Consider the following 18,309-nt stretch of genomic DNA (forward strand, 5'->3'; position numbering starts at 1 on the left):
CATAGTGCTGCTGTCTCACAACTCCTGGGTGGTGAGAGAGGATAAGTGTTTATTTCCAGCTCAGTCTGTGTGGAGTTTGCATGTTCTTCCCCAGGTCTGTGTGGGTTTCCTCTGGGTGCTCTGGTTTTCTCCCACAGTCCAAAGACATGCTGTTCATGTTCCACCATAGTGTGTGAGTGACAGTGTGTGTGTTCCACTAATGTATGGATGAGTGACCCGGAGTAAGTAGTGTATCTAGCAGTGTAAGTCACCTTGGTGAATAAGGTGTGTGGGCTCATAACACTACATAGAGTTCATTGGAAGTTGCTTTGAAGAAAAGTGTCTGCAAAATAATAAATGTAATATACTATAGCAAGGCAGTGATGTAAATCAGGGTAAGTACCCTTATTCAGTGTGCCGCATCATTGGTTGGACTCGGACCAGGAATTTCTAGCTGTGCGACGGCGCCTCGAACCACTACGCCACCTGGTGCGCATCGCTTAAGGGCTTGAAACAGGGAGTCGAAGTTTTTTTAAAGAGCCCTTTGACGAAGAGCGCCCCGCTGCGCACTTTCCCCGTTGCAAGCGCACTGTCTCTTTAAGAGAGTCCCAGCCCACTCTTGTGCACCCATGGCGGGGGGCAGAGGGGATCCGGAGCTGCGGAGCGTCTCCTCCGAGTTCCACATGGACCGAGGGACTTCCTACGCGTGGAGGGACCATCTGGAGGCGCCTGGATGCTGAGATCTTCTCGGCACTGATCTCCTGCTGTCACTGATCTCCAGCTTTTTTTGTCTCCCCCGCGCTCCGCCCGTGGGCTTCGCCGCGCAGTCATGAGTGCCTGGATTACGGGACGCGTTCCTTCGGATCTCTGTCGTTGTCAAGAACTTGTGTAAAAAAAAAAGGGAAAAAAGAAAAGAAAAGGAAAGAAAAAGCTCGTTCATATATCTTGGTGGGATGGCACTCTGTCGAGGTCCGCACTGAGGATTTGAACTAACAAAGTTCCTCCCGGGCGTTTCGCACTATAGCGGTTCTGCCGTCACTCTGTGGTCCCGCTGCTCCAGGTCTTTATGGATTAATACTTTTTATGGATGTCTCGGGATTGTGTGGGTAGATTATGCATTCTGCAGGATGGGTGCGAACAATGGCAAACAGTGTGGAAGTGAAGGTAAGTGAAATAATCACTATAAATAAATCAGAGCTCTTTCTCTCTCATATGTATGCAATGTATTATTAATTATATATAGTAGATATGAGTATTAATCTCAAACCTGCGTTTTTTAAATCTTATTTCCATTTTGAAGCCCATCAGACACCCTCCTTGTTGTTTTCTCCACTTTTCCGTTCCTTATTCCCTTTTTTCTTTTTTTTTTTTTGCACTTTGTTAGAGAGCACAACTCATTTTTTAACCTGTTACTCGGTTCCATTGTCCTTCAATGGACTGAAATGTCACTCTGTCATTTTCATTTTTACACCCTTCGCCTTCTATAACCTTTAAACAAAGTGGGTCACAAAGTACAAAAAATGAAATGTTTTTCTTTTGTTCCAGTCAGCAGAACACAGTGGAACTCAGAATTAAATGAGTTTTTTTTTGTTGTCACTGTAGAAATGTATTTAAATATCCCTCAACAGTTTAAAATGAATACATTTACTGTAAGGTCATATCACATAAAGTGATGGGCGTGTGTGTGTGTAAAATCTGGAAAGAAGAAACACATGGATCAGATGATGAAGTAGTGACAGTAGTGATGTGTATGTGCACTTGTGCCCGATAAAAAGCACGAAAATAACGAAAAATTCCATATTCGGCGCGCTACTGTTCCGAAAACCATGCAGAAAAGTGACATTTATTTACAGGATAATTCAGCGTAAGCTGTTTCCAGTGGTTTCTGAGAGGTATTACCCTTATAATATGATTCAAGTGGCTTCCAGGCTACAAACAGCACTCTTCTTGTGATTTAAAGCTGATTTATAGTTAATTTGCAGTTGATGTAAAGTTAACTGTGCATGTCGGTAAACTCCTCCACCCAGGAGTGCTTTAGGATTGAAGCACCCAGACGGAGAAAGGGAACCGAAAAGCATGAAATTCTCCTGTAAACAAGGTGTTGCGAGCGGTATAAATAAATCTATAAACCCACACTGACACATTATATATTAATTATATAGATATACACACATTTTCAAGGTTGTGGCTGGGAGCAAGAGCAGAAACAAGGCACTCATTGTGAAACCTACCTTGAATCTACGGGTTACAGGCTGTACTTGGAATAACTTCCACAGATGATGTATTTAACAATGTCTTTTGTAGCCTGCAGGCCTGCGCACTTTCTCAGCGTCACTCAGACTTTACACCGAAGAAGGGACCCGTTTTGTTCCCGCATAACAAACCCTCTTATTAACAGCACGGACGGACGATCGGATGGCCGAAATGTTGTGCTCCTCTGTGAATGCTGCACGACATCTGGCTTTTAGGTGTTTGGAGGACTTTTCGGATAACTTGTTAACGCACGTACCCCCACCCCCACCCCCACAACCTTCACTTCAGCTTCCAGAGGCCCAGTTGAACCACTTATGCGCTTTTGCTGAGTCCAGCACTTTGGAGTCCAGCTTCTCGGAATTAATTTAATCTTTTTTGTTAGAGCACCTCCATTTATTTTGTTTTTCGCGAGTACATATATGGTATGTTTTTACCTTGATAACAGCTTTTTTTGGTAAATGCACACCATGTGTGCTTGGACAAGTCCATTCCTCATTCACCACCCTCGGTTCTGAGAGACCTTGCTGTTGTGCAAGCTTCTTGAGAAGCAAGTAGGGACCTCTCATTGCACCACGAAGGTCATGGGATCAAATCCCGCTCCTCCCATTGGTATAGTTCCTTTGGGTGTGGCGCTTACCCTGAACTGCTCGGGCGTGGGTATTCTACTTTTCGAACCTATTAACAGCTAGAAGTTGCTTTGGGTAAAGACATCAGCTAAATACCGGCAATGTACTGCGTTTACTTGTGTTTTCATAGATTAGTTATATCGGGCTATGAAATGACCTGCGTTTCTTGTTTCCGAGGGCAATTCCCAAACTGCCCCGTGACCCGCGGCGCTTCCCATCCCATACCATAGAATCTCTTCAGTAAACGTGGCTGTTCACCAGATTTCAGAGAGTTCTCCTCCAAATGCTCTTACTTCCATACGTGTCACATCGCAGAGTCAGTCGACGCCTTGTTACGTGTGAGCTGGCCGAGGTATGATCCTCGTTACCTGCGGCCCGGGTTCGACTCTTTGTACTTGCCAGCGTGTCCAAAGGGACTGCAGAAAAACCCGAGTCTGTGAATCCTAAATGAATAACACATTACTCGTCTGGTCGCGGGATCAGCGCACTAATATGTGTCCAAAAGCCCACTGGAAGTTTCTTTGGAAAATATTTATGCAGTGTGGTAGCACCATACTTCAAAGCCCAGTGCCAGATTTTTGCTGGCATTTCAGCATAATTTAAATCTGGGCAGCTTTATTCTGGGATAATGCAGACCGACATTTGGTAACGTCAGGTTTTTACGCTAAAAGAGATAAAACTGCCGTTTTCCCAGACGTACAGTATCTGTTTCCCGTCAGTCGCTCGGACGCGCTTGTCATTTCTTTATGATGCCGATATCCAATATTTGTGTAGGAAAAAAAGCTGCGGAAAAGACTAGTTCGCGTCGTCACAAGGAGTGTAACTTGAGTCGAAGGATGGCGTTCTTCGGGAGCCTTCGGTGCAAAGCCTACAGGGAGGATTTGTTGCAGCTGGAGTTCTGTCTTGTAGCTTGATGGTGTTTTACTGGAACCTCGAGCCCAGTGCTGCACCGTATGCCAAGCCACCCATCTGCTCGGGGAAGAAGCCGCATGAGGAGATGACCTCATGATGAAGGAGAGGGACGACACTTGTGGTAAAAGGGGGGGTGTGGGTCTGGTGAATGGGGTACTGGACAGAGGGTTGGGGGATGGCAGCTGGTCCACGATGAAAGGAGATCCAAATGAGGCCTGTAAATCGGGACCAGACTCTGGAGTCGTTTGTTATTCCGTGTACCACCTCAACGGGATCCGGTTCTTCGGTCAACGTAGAACGCGTTGAGTTCTTCGTGTCTCAGCGGCTTAGGTTGGGAAGTCAGCACCGCGCGGGTCGCAGAGGAAGAAGTGGAACGGCATTGCAGCGGCGACATTGTTAGGCGCCCCACCCACCGCGCATTCCGAGGACGGTCTAAATCTGAGCCGCCGGTGTCTTGAAAAGCAATATGGTGTCACAGCAGGAGCTTGGAACGCCATTGGAATCACCGCGCCATTCCAGAGGGCACTGCTTTTATCATAAATAAAAGCAGACTGGGAACGTAAGTCATCTTTACCATGCTGGTTTAAAAAAAAAAACATGCATTTTTTTTTTTTTTTCCCCAGTCCAAGGCACTTAAATGGACAGATTCGAGTTTGTCCAGAGCTGCGCCTGTTTGTTCCGTCACAGTGCGGCGTCGGATTTACGTCCCAGACGTAACGGAGGCCTGGAGAGACCGAAGGTCTTTTTCAAAACAGGGCAGGTGGTCTAGTGTCTCCGTCCTGTCTTCCGAGACAGACGCGGCGAGCGTCCGGAGCGCACGCCCTCGTGTTTAATTCCTTGTCCTACCATCCCCTTATAACCTTGATAAATTTTCTGCCAGTTTTAATTGTTCAGCACGCAGGGAATGTTTTTCCCTCCATTTTTTTTTTTTTAGTCGTCGACGGGTTGTTTTGAATCGGCCCTGCGCTTTTTGCACAAGTTCTAATTATTTACAGAACGTTTACAGAAGAGCTTCAGGAAAGAGTAACATGGGGAACCAAAGAGAGCCGTCCTCCCGCTCTTTACCGCCCATCTGTGAATTTGACCACATTCTTTCTCAAGCCAACACTCCAACAAAGTGGTTTTTAAAGCCTTACATTTAACGCTCTCTTTCGTACCAACATTAGTTTAATTGAAGGGATTAAATTTTTACGGATTCCCATTTCATATGTTAATCTGCAGTGTTCTGTAAAGTAATTACTCAATCGCAGTTTTTTTTTTTTTTTTTCCGGAAGGTTCTTCATAATGTGTGGTTAGCAAAAGCTATGCCGTCTTAATCCTTCGCTCCACATTATCTGGAAAACCACAGTTCTGTATCTCTCCGTGGGGAACGAAATGGAGGAAACAGGCCTTAAAGGACATAAAAGGACATAAACAGACCTTCCGCGGAAACCATGGGCGCTTTGTGACGTCCGAGTGACGGCGACATTTCCGAGCTCTGTGGACGAAGGCTGAGAAAAGGAAGAAAGGAGGTTTTCGATACACACTTCTTGTGTTTTAAGGCTGGAGTTAATTGGAAGTTTGTCTCCAGTGAGAAGCTGGACGGGTCCCAGTTCCACCAGCCATGGCCAACTGTGCTGTTGAATAATTGGAGGGCCTGAGCAGGTTTAAAATTCGGGTTTCCTGCTTGCACGCGAGCGAGCGCTCAACAACAAAAACAACAGCGGAGAGCGAGAAAAAAAAGGACAATTGCCCTCTGGGCCGCTGCCAGCCCAAACTCAGTGCAGCAGGTCTAGAGCATCATTTTCCACGCTACCTTTTTATACCCTCATCACTTCCAACTGTTTGGAATTGAAGAAAGCATTCGCTGGGTAATTTTCCTTTACGGGGTTTTGAAAAGTGCTGCCTGGATTTTGGACTCGAAGCGCCCGCGCTGCCCATTGCATCGGAAAAGGGATCCTTTGGTTGGGGTGTCAGCGCTGGTGGCGTAGCTGTTTATTCCAACAGGGTTTGCGCCTCGGCAGCCCAGGATCCCGGGGCCGGCCTTTAAGGAAAACCGAAGGCAAAGGAGGGATGGAGGTACAGTTCCAGTCAGAAGTTTGAGTACACGTGCTTATGTAGCAGACAGTTTTCCAATGAACCCTCTGTAGTGTTATCAGCCCACACACCTTATTCACCAGGGTGATTTACACTGCTAGACACACTACTTACAATGGCTCACTCATCCATACATCAGTGGAACACACACACACATACTCTGTAGGTGAACCTGAACAGGATGGCTTTGGGAGGAAACCCCCACAAACACAGCAAGAACATGTAAACTCTACACAGAGTGCGCAGGGATTGAACCCATGTCCTCTCACACCACCCACCTGCTCTGAGACAACAGCCCAACTCACTGTGCCACTATGCCACCTGGTGTGATCCTCCCACGAGCAATACTTGTATGGGAGGACCTGAACAGTAGTGTAAAGAAAAAGTGATGCACAAGGGTCCTACACCTCTGGGAACTGCTGCAGAAGACCTGAGAGGACATGGGACCCCATATCTGATCAAACTCGTTACCCAGATATGACATGGGAAGAGCCAGTTTCCAGTAAGTGTACTCAAACTTTTGACGGGAGCTGTGCGTAAATGCCAAAAAGTAAGTCGGTGCTCAGGGTGTCGGTAGGCAAACTGAATGACTGCATCCTTAGGACCTTGGTGCTGCGTTCGGCCTTGGAGAGACTCCCGAAGGGCAGCGCCAAAGAAACGGAGGCAGGCGAAAGCAATTTTGAGACGGGCGAGGTAGCAAGGATATGAAGGTCTTCCCCGCCGATATAATGCAAATATGGGATTATGAATTCTGAGTATACAGCGGTGGTCGGCGCCAGAAGTCGGGCTCCGCAGACACGGCGTCTCGCTACGTTGAGCGAAGATGCATCGCGGGGCCGTTACCTAGCGAGGACGTTCGTCTGACTCATGCTTTTGAGGCCACAATTATCCATTCCTTGGACAAGGCTGTAGTTTATAAATACAAAAGCAGCACATTTTAATCAGGATTTTCTTGACTACGGGCGATACGAAACGTGTTTATGCTTCCGCGATCCCTCCGCGGAACGGTGTTATTTTACAGCGCCTACCTGTCATTTCGCCGACGCGTTTGTGTACCGCTCCGCGGCGTAACGACGCGACGGCCCGGCAGCGCGCTAAACAGATCCCGAACGCGTTCAAAATAAACCATTAAAAGTCAAATGAGACATTGATCTCAGCCCATTTAAATATAGTTTTGAGAATAAATGAAGATGATATAGCTCCTCTCGTTGGGGGGCCCTCCCTGTGTGTGTGCCGCTTTATTGAGTACAGTGCCGTTACAGTAAATCGACGTTATACAAAGAGGTCCTGTTTGGAGGGAAAAACGTCCCTCGTGACACAACACAGTGAAGAGTATGAGAAAGGTAATTTTTTTTTCTCGCATGTGCATCTGCCTTGGTGCATGTGTTTGTGGGCGTGCTTCTGCGTTTGTGTGTGTCTTTCTGTACAAGAATCTAAACAGACAGAGGGCTTAGTAGGTAAACATTTGGATAACTGCAAGAGAATGCGACTCTTGCCAGATACATAAAAGCACGAATTTGAGTTTCGGCGAAAGGGTGGTATCGGATGATACGTCCATTTATCCGCCTATACATTTACATTTACGTGTATTCATTCAATGGGGGTGCGGTGGCGCAGTGGGTTGGACCACAGTCCTGCTTTCCGGTGGGTCTGGGGTTCGAGTCCCGCTTGGGGTGCCTTGCGACGGACTGGCGTCCCGTCCTGGGTGTGTCCCCTTCCCCCTCCGGCCTTGCGCCCTGTGTTGCCGGGTAGGCGCCGGTTCCCCGCGACCCCGTATGGGACGAGCGGTTCTGAAAGTGTGTGTGTGTGTGTGTGTATTCATTCAGTGGGTTTGCCCTGTGCCCGCTTATTGGCGGGTCTGGGGTTCGAGTCCTGCTGGGGGGGGAGTGCCTTGTGACGGACTGGCGTCCCGTCTTGGGTGTGTCCCCTCCCCCTCCGGCCCTGCGTTGCTGGGTTAGGCTCTGGCTCACCGTGACCCTCCTTGGGATAAGCTGTGTGTGTGTGTATTCGTTGAGCAGATGCTTTTCTCCAAAGTGACGAACATCTGATAGAAAATACAATGTGTTCATTACATTAGCGGGAAGAGACGCTTAGATGCAGACGTGTGTTTCTTAAATGCAGTTTATTTCCACCGTATGAACCAATGTTCATCACAAGTAGCTGCATGAAACTTTATCAGAATATCGACGATTCCTGATCACCTTCCTAGTAATTTTTATTTATTCATATATATTGTAGCGCGCATTGCCGTGGGTTTGGATGGGGCGAAGAAGGACGTGGAGGCAGCATTCATTACAAACGATTTATTAGAACACCGGCACCAGAGAAATAACGCTCTCGGGCCGAGAACCCCGTTTCCTTCAGGACCTGCGCCTACAGCCAGCCTTCCCAGCCTCCTTAGCACCCCCAGCTCTCTCCCGAAACTTCTGCGGACACGGTCACCCCATCATTTTCACCCTAAGTGCCCCCAGTGGTTGCACACCCACATTTAACATTATTCCCCACAATGCAACTATTTACATTTAACATTTTCCCACGGGTCGTTACAATATGTAATTTTTATTATGTATAATTTTTTTGAGATACTTCTAAACATTTACGTTACATTACAGGAGTAGCTGCTGAAAGGTTTATCCGGCTACGATCTTAAAGTTACGGTGCATGAACATACAAATAAAGTCACCATTTCGTTGTGTATCTTGGGCTTTAATAGAGTGACTTACCACATTTTAATCATTTATACTGCTGAATATTTCAGTGGAGCACGGTTAAGTACTTTGCCAAAGGGTACTATGCCGGGGGCCTCTTCCAGGACTTTCGGTTTTCGTCAATAGAGTTTCGTACGGAAAAATTTACGGGCGGCCTTTGGAGCTGTCAGAAGGAAACGGATCAGTGGTTATTTTTTGGCTAACTGTAATTATTGATATAATGGCAGTCACATTTCAAATGCTGCTGTGCTTAAACCATCGTAGAAGAAACCTTGTTGGAAGTAGGCGTTTAAGACTTGAAATTTTAAAGAAGCCGTTGTGTGTAAAGCAATGCGACCGAGGCATTTTTTTCAAAATGTTAGCACTCATTCCCCTTCGGGATCATCAAAAAGTACAAACGCAGGGTCCTCCGAGTTGTCATCGTTTCACAGCTTTGGTCTCGTGAACGATCCAGGCAGGGCTGTCAACTCTTTCTTTGCGATGTCATCTAATCAAGGCCTCTGTGGTGTTGATTGGTGTTGTTGTCATGGTTACAAATATTGCTTACTGAAGAGCTCGATGAGGTCCTTCAGCATTCTGGGATCTGCTGGAAAGGTTTTTTGGACCGGGTCCTGCTCTCCGGTGGGTCTGGGGTTTGAGTCCCGCTTGGGGAGCCTTGCGATGGACTGGCATCTCGTCTTGGGTGTGTCCCCTCCCCCTCCGGCCTTTTGCCCTGTGTTGCCGGGTTCGGCTTCGGCTCCGGCTCCCCGCGACCCTGTATTGGACAAGCGGTTCTGACAGTGTGTGTGTGTGTGTGTGTGTGTGTGTGTGTGTGGGTTCTTCTTTGATCCACCCAGGGGCACCAGCAAGTAAATCTACCTTGTTCAAGACATAACTTTTTGCATGCAGGGTTCTGCATTGTGGCAGCTGGAAGGATAGTGGTTAACACTGTCTCTTTTGGACCCAAAGGTCCGAGGTTCGAATCCCACTTCCGGCTGTAGTACCCTTGAACAAACTTCCCTAGTAAAATTGCCCATCCGTGTAAATGGGTAGATAATTTTAGGTGGCTGAGTAATGTAAGTTGCTTTGGAGGAAAGTCTCAGCTCAGTGAACTAATGCAAATATTCAACAAGTTCACACACACACACTTTCAGAACCACTTGTCCCATACAGGATCACAGAGCCTACCCAGCAGCACAGGGCATAAGGGCAGAGGGGGAGGGGACACACCCAGGACAGGACGCCAGTCCATCGCAAGGCACCCCAAGCAGGACTCGAACCCCAGACCCACCAGAGAGCAGGACCATGGTCCAACCCACTGCGCCACCGCACCCCTCGACAAGTTCATTCTTCGCTTTTAACACTCGACCTGTTTGTTGCCGGAGACTTTGATGAGTTTTCAGTTCTATTCATCCTCAACGGAAAGTGTTGGGTTTTTCGGCAGAATAAACCCTCCGGACACGTGGTGCATGTTTCTTGAAGCGCATGTGCATGCACGCTTTAATGTGTAACAGTGATATAGGGAGCTCTAGTGTGTCTGTATCCCCGAGTCTTTGGACATCTGTCCAAATTCTTCCAAGTGTGTGTTCTCGGTGTGACTGTGTGCCCTGTGTTTCCCGTTGAGCTTCCCTGAGGCGCACCGGTCTCCACGGCTCAGTGTTATTGAATCTCCCACAGTCTCTGGCAGGACGGGAAATTAGCCTCATATGCTCTCAGAGCACCGTGGCTTAAGCATTAGGAGGAAAAACTGAAGGAATGCAACTCTGGTTCAGGACTTTTTCACCCCCAGAACTCCCTTGACAACCATCTATGAAGACCCTTCATTTTAACCTCCTCTTCTATCGATCGGCCTCTCTGATTCTTGTAGAATCTTCTAGAATGTGGCTGTATATGGTGGTTATGTCATATACAATTATGACACTGGGAGTCATAGAAGCACAGATAATATAAATGTTATTAACATAGAAAAAAACACGGACACAGATAATTTAGTACAGGTAAACTCCTGTGTGGAGTTTGCATGTTCTCCCTGTGTCTGTGTGGGTCTCCTTCGGGCGCTCCCGTTTCCTCCCACACTCCAAAGACAAGCCGGCACGGTGGCACGGCGAGTAGTGCTGCTGTCTCACAGCACCTGGGTGGTGCGAGAGGACGTCGATTTGATCCCCGCTCAGTCTGTGTGGAGTTCGCATGTTCGCCCAGTGTCCGTGTGGGTTTCCTCCGGGTGCTCTGGTTTCCTCCCACACTCCAAAGACATGTTGTTCAAGTTCACCCATAGTGTGTGATTGACAGAGAGAGTGTGTGTTCCACTGATGTATGAATGACTGACCTAGTGTATCTAGCAGTGTAAGTCACCACGGTGAATAAGGTGTGTGGGCTGATAGTAACACTACATGGAGTTAATTGGAAGTCACTTTGGAGAAAAGCGTCTGCTAAATAAATAAATGTAATGTAGGTAATATTTTTTTTCAAAAAATCACCTTGCACTTGCAACACCCCGCTTTGAATCCCACCTTTTGTTGTAGTACCGTTGAGCAAGGTACTCATCCTGAACTGACGAAGTAAAAATTACCCAGCTATATAACTGCATAAAACATAGTGAGAAGTAAATCAGTTTGGAGAAAAGCATCCGCAAAATGAATAAATGATAGTAATAATTCTAGAGCACTGGCAAAAGGTACAATGTTTGAATATTAACGTAAAAAAAATGGTTATATTACAGAGATCACTACTAAGTAGTCATGCAAAGTTTGGTGATGTTGTACATGTGTTTGTGTACTATGGTAACTGACCAGTATATTGGCTGAGAATTCTTTAATTGAGATTTTCTTAGAGAAAATGAATTTATTTTTGTCTCGTTTTTGCACAGCTGGTCACTTTGTGTCGCCAACAGAAAATTATTTGACATTTGGAGAAACAATGTCACTGTTGTTTAGAGCAGTTCTTTTAGTTTAATACTGGTGAGTATTAAGGATGAATATTCCGTTACAGTGGCTATAGTAACGGCAGAGAGAAGCCAGAACATTCAATTGCTTCGTAATTTTCCATTTCTGATGGCAGTTTCAGGCAATGGAAACCTTATGATTCATCGACTGACATTTTTCGCAAATTCGGCCTTTCATCTATTTTTATATTTCAGACCAAACAGATTTTTGCAAATATTTTATTGCCTTTAATTAATTATACAGTTTATACTTCTGATTTTCACTTGTGATGAGCCCAGATTTATTAACACAAATCACAATATAAGAAATTACCACGTGTCCAGGATGCGTTCTGGTTTCTGCGCCAGTCCGTGTCGTATTTAACATGAATTTCCGTTCGCTAAAAATCCCCAAATAAAAGTCCTGCGCTATAAGTTTCAAGGTAGAAACGGCATAATTTAAGGCGAACAGCTGGCAGCAATGAAGACAGGCCACAGCTGTCAGCGTTCAGTGTGAGAAAGCGATAACAAAGACAACTAGGAAGGCTGGATTTAGAGCCTGAGCACAAAGCTGAGGTCTGTACACCCTGTTTGCAAGAATAATGAGTTAAGGTTGGGGCAAAAATTAGGGTTAGGATTGGAGTTACCCCAACCCTACTGGGATTCTGTGCAGCACAAGCAAACAGTGACATTTGTATATGTAAATGCTACGGGTTTCACAAAACTCAGATGGGTGCATATGAAAAATGCATATTTTCTTATTTATTTTATTAAATTATATGAAAATTAAGAGGTAATTTTTTAAAATATATATACACAAAGTGGGAATAAAAAAAATAATCATCATCATCATCATCTTACCTTTGATGTTGTCTTGGTGGTCCTACATACAGATCCAAAATGAAAAGCAGAAAGATTTTTGGTTCTAGATCCAATGTTCGGGAATGACCTCCCCTGTCACTCAGAACTACTGAATCCCTCTCAGCATTTTAAGGAGGGACTCAAAACTCATCCCTTTCAGACTCTCTCATCTCATAAATGCTCGATAAAAATGTACGTGTATGTTAAATATTTTTTAATATCAATTTGTTTAATTAATTTGCACCTACTTTTCTAACTTATACTCTTTTATACTGTGGTATGTGACAAATTGACTATACTCTAGTATTACGTTTCTGCATCCAAATCTCTCCTTCTCTTGATGTGATGCACTCTTTGTATTATTCACTGGGATTAACTTCACTTTGGAGAAGAGCATCTGATAAATGAAGAAATGTAAATGTAAATTAAAATGTAAATGTGTTTTCATTGTAATTACAATGCATTAATTAATGTGTATTTGCTTTTCATTTAATGTCTCTGATGTAACTTTACAAAGGCACGATTCAAACTGTAATAATACCAGATTCTACCAAAAAACTTGTTTAACTTGTATTCTTAATGGCAGCAGCAGAAGATGGCGTAAAATTGTCATTTACATTTATTTATTTAGCAGACATTTTTCTCCAAAGTGAATTCCAATTAACTCTATGTAGTGTTACTATCAGCCCACACACCTTATTCACCGTGGTGACTTACACTGCTAGATACACTACTTACACTGGGTCACTCAACCATAGATCAGTGGAACACACACACACTCTCTCTCTGTCACTCACACACTATGGGTGAACCTCAACAGCATGTCTTTGGAGTGTGGGAGGAAACCAGAGCACCTGGAGGAAACCCACACACAACCTGCAAACTCCACACAGACATCTTCTCGCACCACCCATGTGCTGTGATACAGCAGCGCTACTCGCTGGGCCACTGTGCCCCCCCCCGTCATAATGATTATGTTATTACCGTATTTACTCGAATATAACTTGCACTTTTTTCCGCAAAATTCAGGTTAAAAATTCGGGGTGCGAGATATATGCAAGAATTTTCGGTAACTGAAGTTTTTCAGGAAAAAATTAAATTGATGCTGTTTGGTGCGGCATGTCTAAGTTGAGGGGTGTTGATTGGCATTGGCTATTTGCAATAACATGGTTATTGCTCTTCCTAAACTGAATCACATACATAGCGATGAAAATCCATCACTTTTATCCTCGAAATCTTTCGGCATTCTTCGGGAAACGGATGTCCTTCGACGAAGCAGAAGGCTTTTCCTTTTCATGAATCTCGTGATCCAGCCTCGGCTCACTTTCAGATGTGTGCGACCGATGCCTCGTTTTGTAGCCAACTTTAAAAATGTAACATTTCGAGCGAAACACAGCAACCGTATTTTACGCAAACCTAACACATATTCAAATAACTCGTCCTCCACTCCAGCGCGGGAAACTTTCCACATGATTTAGGTCCTCGGAATACTTTTCTTGACTTATTGGTGTTTCCTAACGCAGGTTTCTGTTTACGCCAATAATCGCACGTTAAACTCGACGCCCTGCTGCTCGATAGCGACGTTTTTCTACGAAGTCAATAACTTTCCGTTTAAAACCAGCACTGTAACTGGAACGTTTCTCCATATTTCAAGCGAAAATTACCGGTAGTTTACGAGACTTGAGTTACGTTACGAACAACGCTTTACGAGTGAATTTTGAGAAGCGACGTGAAAGTGGAGTGCGAAACGGACAACGGTAGGCCGCTACGCGTAACGATTGGTGCGCAATTAGGGATCGCGCCACTCGGCAAAAAAAAAGCAAGCCGACGATTGTTGAAATGCTGATCCTCTTTATCTATTTCTTATAGTTTTAAACTTTGATGTATACGCGAAAATTTTTCATTTCTTTTTCGTAAAATTAAGGGTGCGAGATATATGTGAGGGCGAGTTATATTCGAGTAAATACGGTACTCGGTTATAATACCGGAGATGTTAGCAGACCAATATCATGGGTTAAATATCTCACAGCAGCAAGGCTTCACCTAGGATTTGAAGGAGCATCCTTTATGTTACAGCAACGTATCCTTAACTGCGTTACCGCTTCCTCGTTTTTTTCTGTCGTGTAATTAAAGTGCAAGTGTCTCTTTCACTCAAGGGTACAACAGCAATTCAGGGATTCGACCTGCGTCATTTTGGTCGCAGAAGCCCTAACCTCCAAACCACCTGTTGCAAGGATACATGTGAAACGTTAGGCAGCGGGAGCCAAAATCTCTCTATTCCAGCTACTAGCGCTGAGTATGTCCGAGCAGAAAAAGTACATCCTCTCCGGCGGGGTATAAAAATGGCAAATTGGGATGGGGTTAGTAACTTTACCAAAATATGCTGCATAGTAATGATCTGCTAGAGACACCATGTGTTACTGGGAGTGGTTTGCGTGCCACGGAAACGGCCATAATTGAGGGTAAATAAACCTGAAAATGACAGGTCTGGTGGGCTTGTTTTTATTGTGGCAATTATTAAGTTGAGGTGTAAAAAAAATGCTGGGCTGTGCGTCCCGTGCCAACTTACGCCATGAGGCCCATTTAGGGGAAATAATAATAATAAAAAAAACCTCTGCATATTCCCTGGCTTGTTTTCCACACTTGTTTGGGCTGGAGGGGCGTGTTTTTGAGCTTGTGTGAGAACGCAACGTTATAAAACATCTCAGGTCTGCGATCACTCTCCAAGAGGGTGAGGTTCAAGACCAGACTGAGGGACGACGCTCAACCAACCGCTTCTCGGGCCGTCTGCGTAGTTAAGGCTCCGCTTGGCCCAGCTGCCCTTCCAGTCTGACTGACATCAGCACGTTTTCCACCCGTCGGAACGCGCAAGAGGCTTTTGCTGTGGGTTTCTTGGGTCTCAATGTGTTGCTTCAGATGGCAGGGTTGTAAAATACGGGTTTTTTTTGGACCTCCATAGGGCTGAATTTAATATAATATTTAATAGCAATATTTAACAACGGTGCAGCACGGCGTAGTGCTTAGAGCTCCCGGCTTTGCACTTAAATGACCCAAGTTTCAATCCCATTTCCCAGTGGCGTCACTGGGGGGGTGCGGGGGGTGCGGAGGAGGTGACACCAAAATGACTGTGTCCGTACAGTTTTTGTGCACTGTTTCAGCAGAAATGTATTATTTCGCGTAAAAAAAATCCCTGTAGTTCGTTATAAAAACAACATTTTTCGTAAAAAAGCCCAGTTTACATGTATCAGTATTCCTATAAGGGTAAAACTCTGTCCTCGTTTACTTTTTGAACCCTCTAATGTGCTTGGCTCGGAGCTCTCGTTATTACCCAATTACAATTACAATTGCAATTGTAATTGCATTACAATTACGTTTCGAATCACGTGGTTTCATCTGCACGCGCTACGAACGGGCGCTCTTGTTTTCGTTGCCGCGGGTGTTTTTAAAATAGTCGCTGATTTTGTCATATTTTCTGATGTTTAAGCTACAATACTGTGGTTATTAGTATTTGTGAACCTATATCAAAAACGTTAAAATAAACACAATTTTGATGCCGTTCTTAAACGTTTTTTCTTCGAATTCTATTGTTTTCTCACCGAATTTTCACCTTAACCACATGAAACTATGTAAATGTAAATATATTTCGGCTGTGCGTATGATATTGTAGTTTAAAGGTGTAATTTAAATTTTGCAAGTGGTTTATGTCTCTACTATTGCCATTACATTGAGTGATATGTGGGAATCACGATTTACGAGTAACATTAGTACAAAAAACATCCCAAAGGATTCTGTACGGGAGGTGGTCCATGGGGGGGTGACACCAACCCTAGTGACGCCACTGCTGTCTCCTACCGTAGTATCCTTGAGCAGTGCACAAATCCTCTGCTGCTCCGGTAAAGCCTACACAGCTGTTATTGTATGTCACCATTAAGTCACTCTGCAGAAAAATGTCAGCAAAATAAATAAATGTAACAGGCTAAGAAAGGAAAGCATACAGGTGGAATATGTAGCAGTCAAGTAGCTAGAGATGCTTTCCTGGCCCTTTCTTTCAGTTTTTCGGCCAAAGCCAGGTGTATAACCAAGATCTCGTGATCTCTTTCATGCATATATCCCCCATTCTATTGAAAAGGTTCATTTAAACGCCACAAGACACGCAACATGCTTATTTTAGACATTAACCTATAAATCTCCGCAAACCATTCATCTCCATACGGCGCATGTATCTGCGCAAGCTGCGCAGACTTGAAGTTTGGCCAAAATGCTGACAATGAATTAATTACAGAACAGCCTGGAAACAGATCTCGCCTTCAGTAAAATCACTGGGGCTGGAGCCCAGCTGGAGTGCAGGGAGGAACAGACATTTGTATCCATTATCATGCATCTGTAAACTTTTTTTTCTTTCGAGGACACTGTTGAAGGGGAAAAAAAAAAAAAAAAAAAAAAAGAGAGAAAAAAGTTGAGCAATCAAGAACCGCTCAGAAACCCCACAGCATCATTCTCCGTTCCAAGTGCGGCGGTTTCGATCCTGGCTGCGGGTTCAACCGCAGGGCCTGTGGCTGCCACGCTGCTTTCGCATTCCCTCTTGAAGACTGAAGGAGGCCTGCAAACCTGCACCTCCTGCTCAGCATGGTTTGGTCTTACAGTCTCTAATTGTTTAAGGGTGACACGGCGAGTTGCGCTCCTGTCTCGCGGCGCCTGGGTGGTGTGAGAGGACGTGGGTTTGATCCCCGCTCAGTCTGTGTGGAGTTTGAGTGTTCTCCGCGTGTGTGTGTGGGTCTCCTCCGGGCGCTCTGGTTTCCTCCCACACTCCAAAGACACGCTGTTCAGGTTCACCCACAGTGTGTGAGTGACAGAGAGAGAGAGAGAGTGTGTGTGTGTGTTCCACTGATGTATGGATGAGTGACCCAATGTAAGTAGTGTATCTAGCAGTGTAAGTCACCATGGTGAATAAGGTGTGTGGGCTGATAACACTACAAAGAGTTCGTTGGAAGTTGCTTTGCAGAAAAGTGTCTGCTAAGTAAATAAATGTAACATCAGAAATGTTTAAAGTGCATTGTGTCAGTTGATACCATTCAGCTGGTGTTTGCCCCTTTTTGCACCAAAAGTCTCTTCAGAGAGCAAAATCCAGCCCCGCGTTCACAAGATGCACTGATTTAAAGCATATTTACATGTTCGTTTCCATTTTCGCCGTAATTTTACGGTAATTACGCTGCATTAAATTTGATACGGAACGTGCTCCGTTTTTCACACACCTCTATTGTGTTTGCAAAGCAGGGTCACTCTGACAGCAGGAATGGGACCGTGGAACTGAAACAAAGGCAAGAGAAACGGAGCGGTCCTCCCCAGCGCTGCCGTCCGTCACATCTGTCAGTCAACTCCGTCTGCATTTTTATCCCTGGGGGTCATTAAGTCAGTATACATATTCAGTGAGGCCCACTGCTGTGCTACACCGCATTTTCACTCCGTCTCTGCCTCGCCTCGTGCCTCCTGTGTGCCCCTGTTTGTGTGTAACAGATGGACACCAGATGCCAGCGCAAGGCACCAGCTCACAACACCCTCTGAATCAATCCGGAGCGATAAAGAGGAATACTTTTATTTGAACTTCATAATAACATAACATAATGCTCATATGCCCTTAACATGCAAAGGGAACGATTTACTAATTATTTTTCAGAGCATCACAAAATAATTTTGAATACTGGGGCAGCTGGTAGCACAGTGGTTGGAGCTGCTGCCTCTGCTACTACTGTTGTAAAACCCATGAGCAAAGTTCTTACCCTATGTTGCTGCAGTAAAACTTACCCAGCTGTATAAATGGGTAAAAAAAAAAAAAAAAACTGGAGGTGACTTAATTTTTTAAGTCGCTTCAAAGAAAAATTAATAAATGTCAATGTTTGTTTTTACCAGCAAAAGCAAACATCATAACGTCAAAGCAAAAAACGGAAGGGTAACTCAAAAGCATGGATCCACTGGACATTAGCAAAACTTTTGAGTA

General features: G+C 45.0%; 1 protein-coding gene across 1 annotated transcript in view; it reads left to right on the forward strand.

Moving 5' to 3' along the window:
- Positions 1-895: 895 nt before the first annotated feature.
- fbxl7 (F-box and leucine-rich repeat protein 7) overlaps positions 896-18,309 on the forward strand; it is a 79,134-nt gene continuing 61,720 nt past the window's right edge. Inside the window, exon 1 of the mRNA XM_029253733.1 lies at positions 896-1,143. Within this exon, the coding sequence (XP_029109566.1) occupies positions 1,107-1,143 (37 nt within the window). The 5' untranslated portion in view covers positions 896-1,106. The remainder of the gene's footprint in view (positions 1,144-18,309) is intronic.

Source organism: Scleropages formosus, chromosome 7 (genome assembly GCF_900964775.1).
Source record: "Scleropages formosus chromosome 7, fSclFor1.1, whole genome shotgun sequence".
NCBI lineage: Eukaryota > Metazoa > Chordata > Actinopteri > Osteoglossiformes > Osteoglossidae > Scleropages > Scleropages formosus.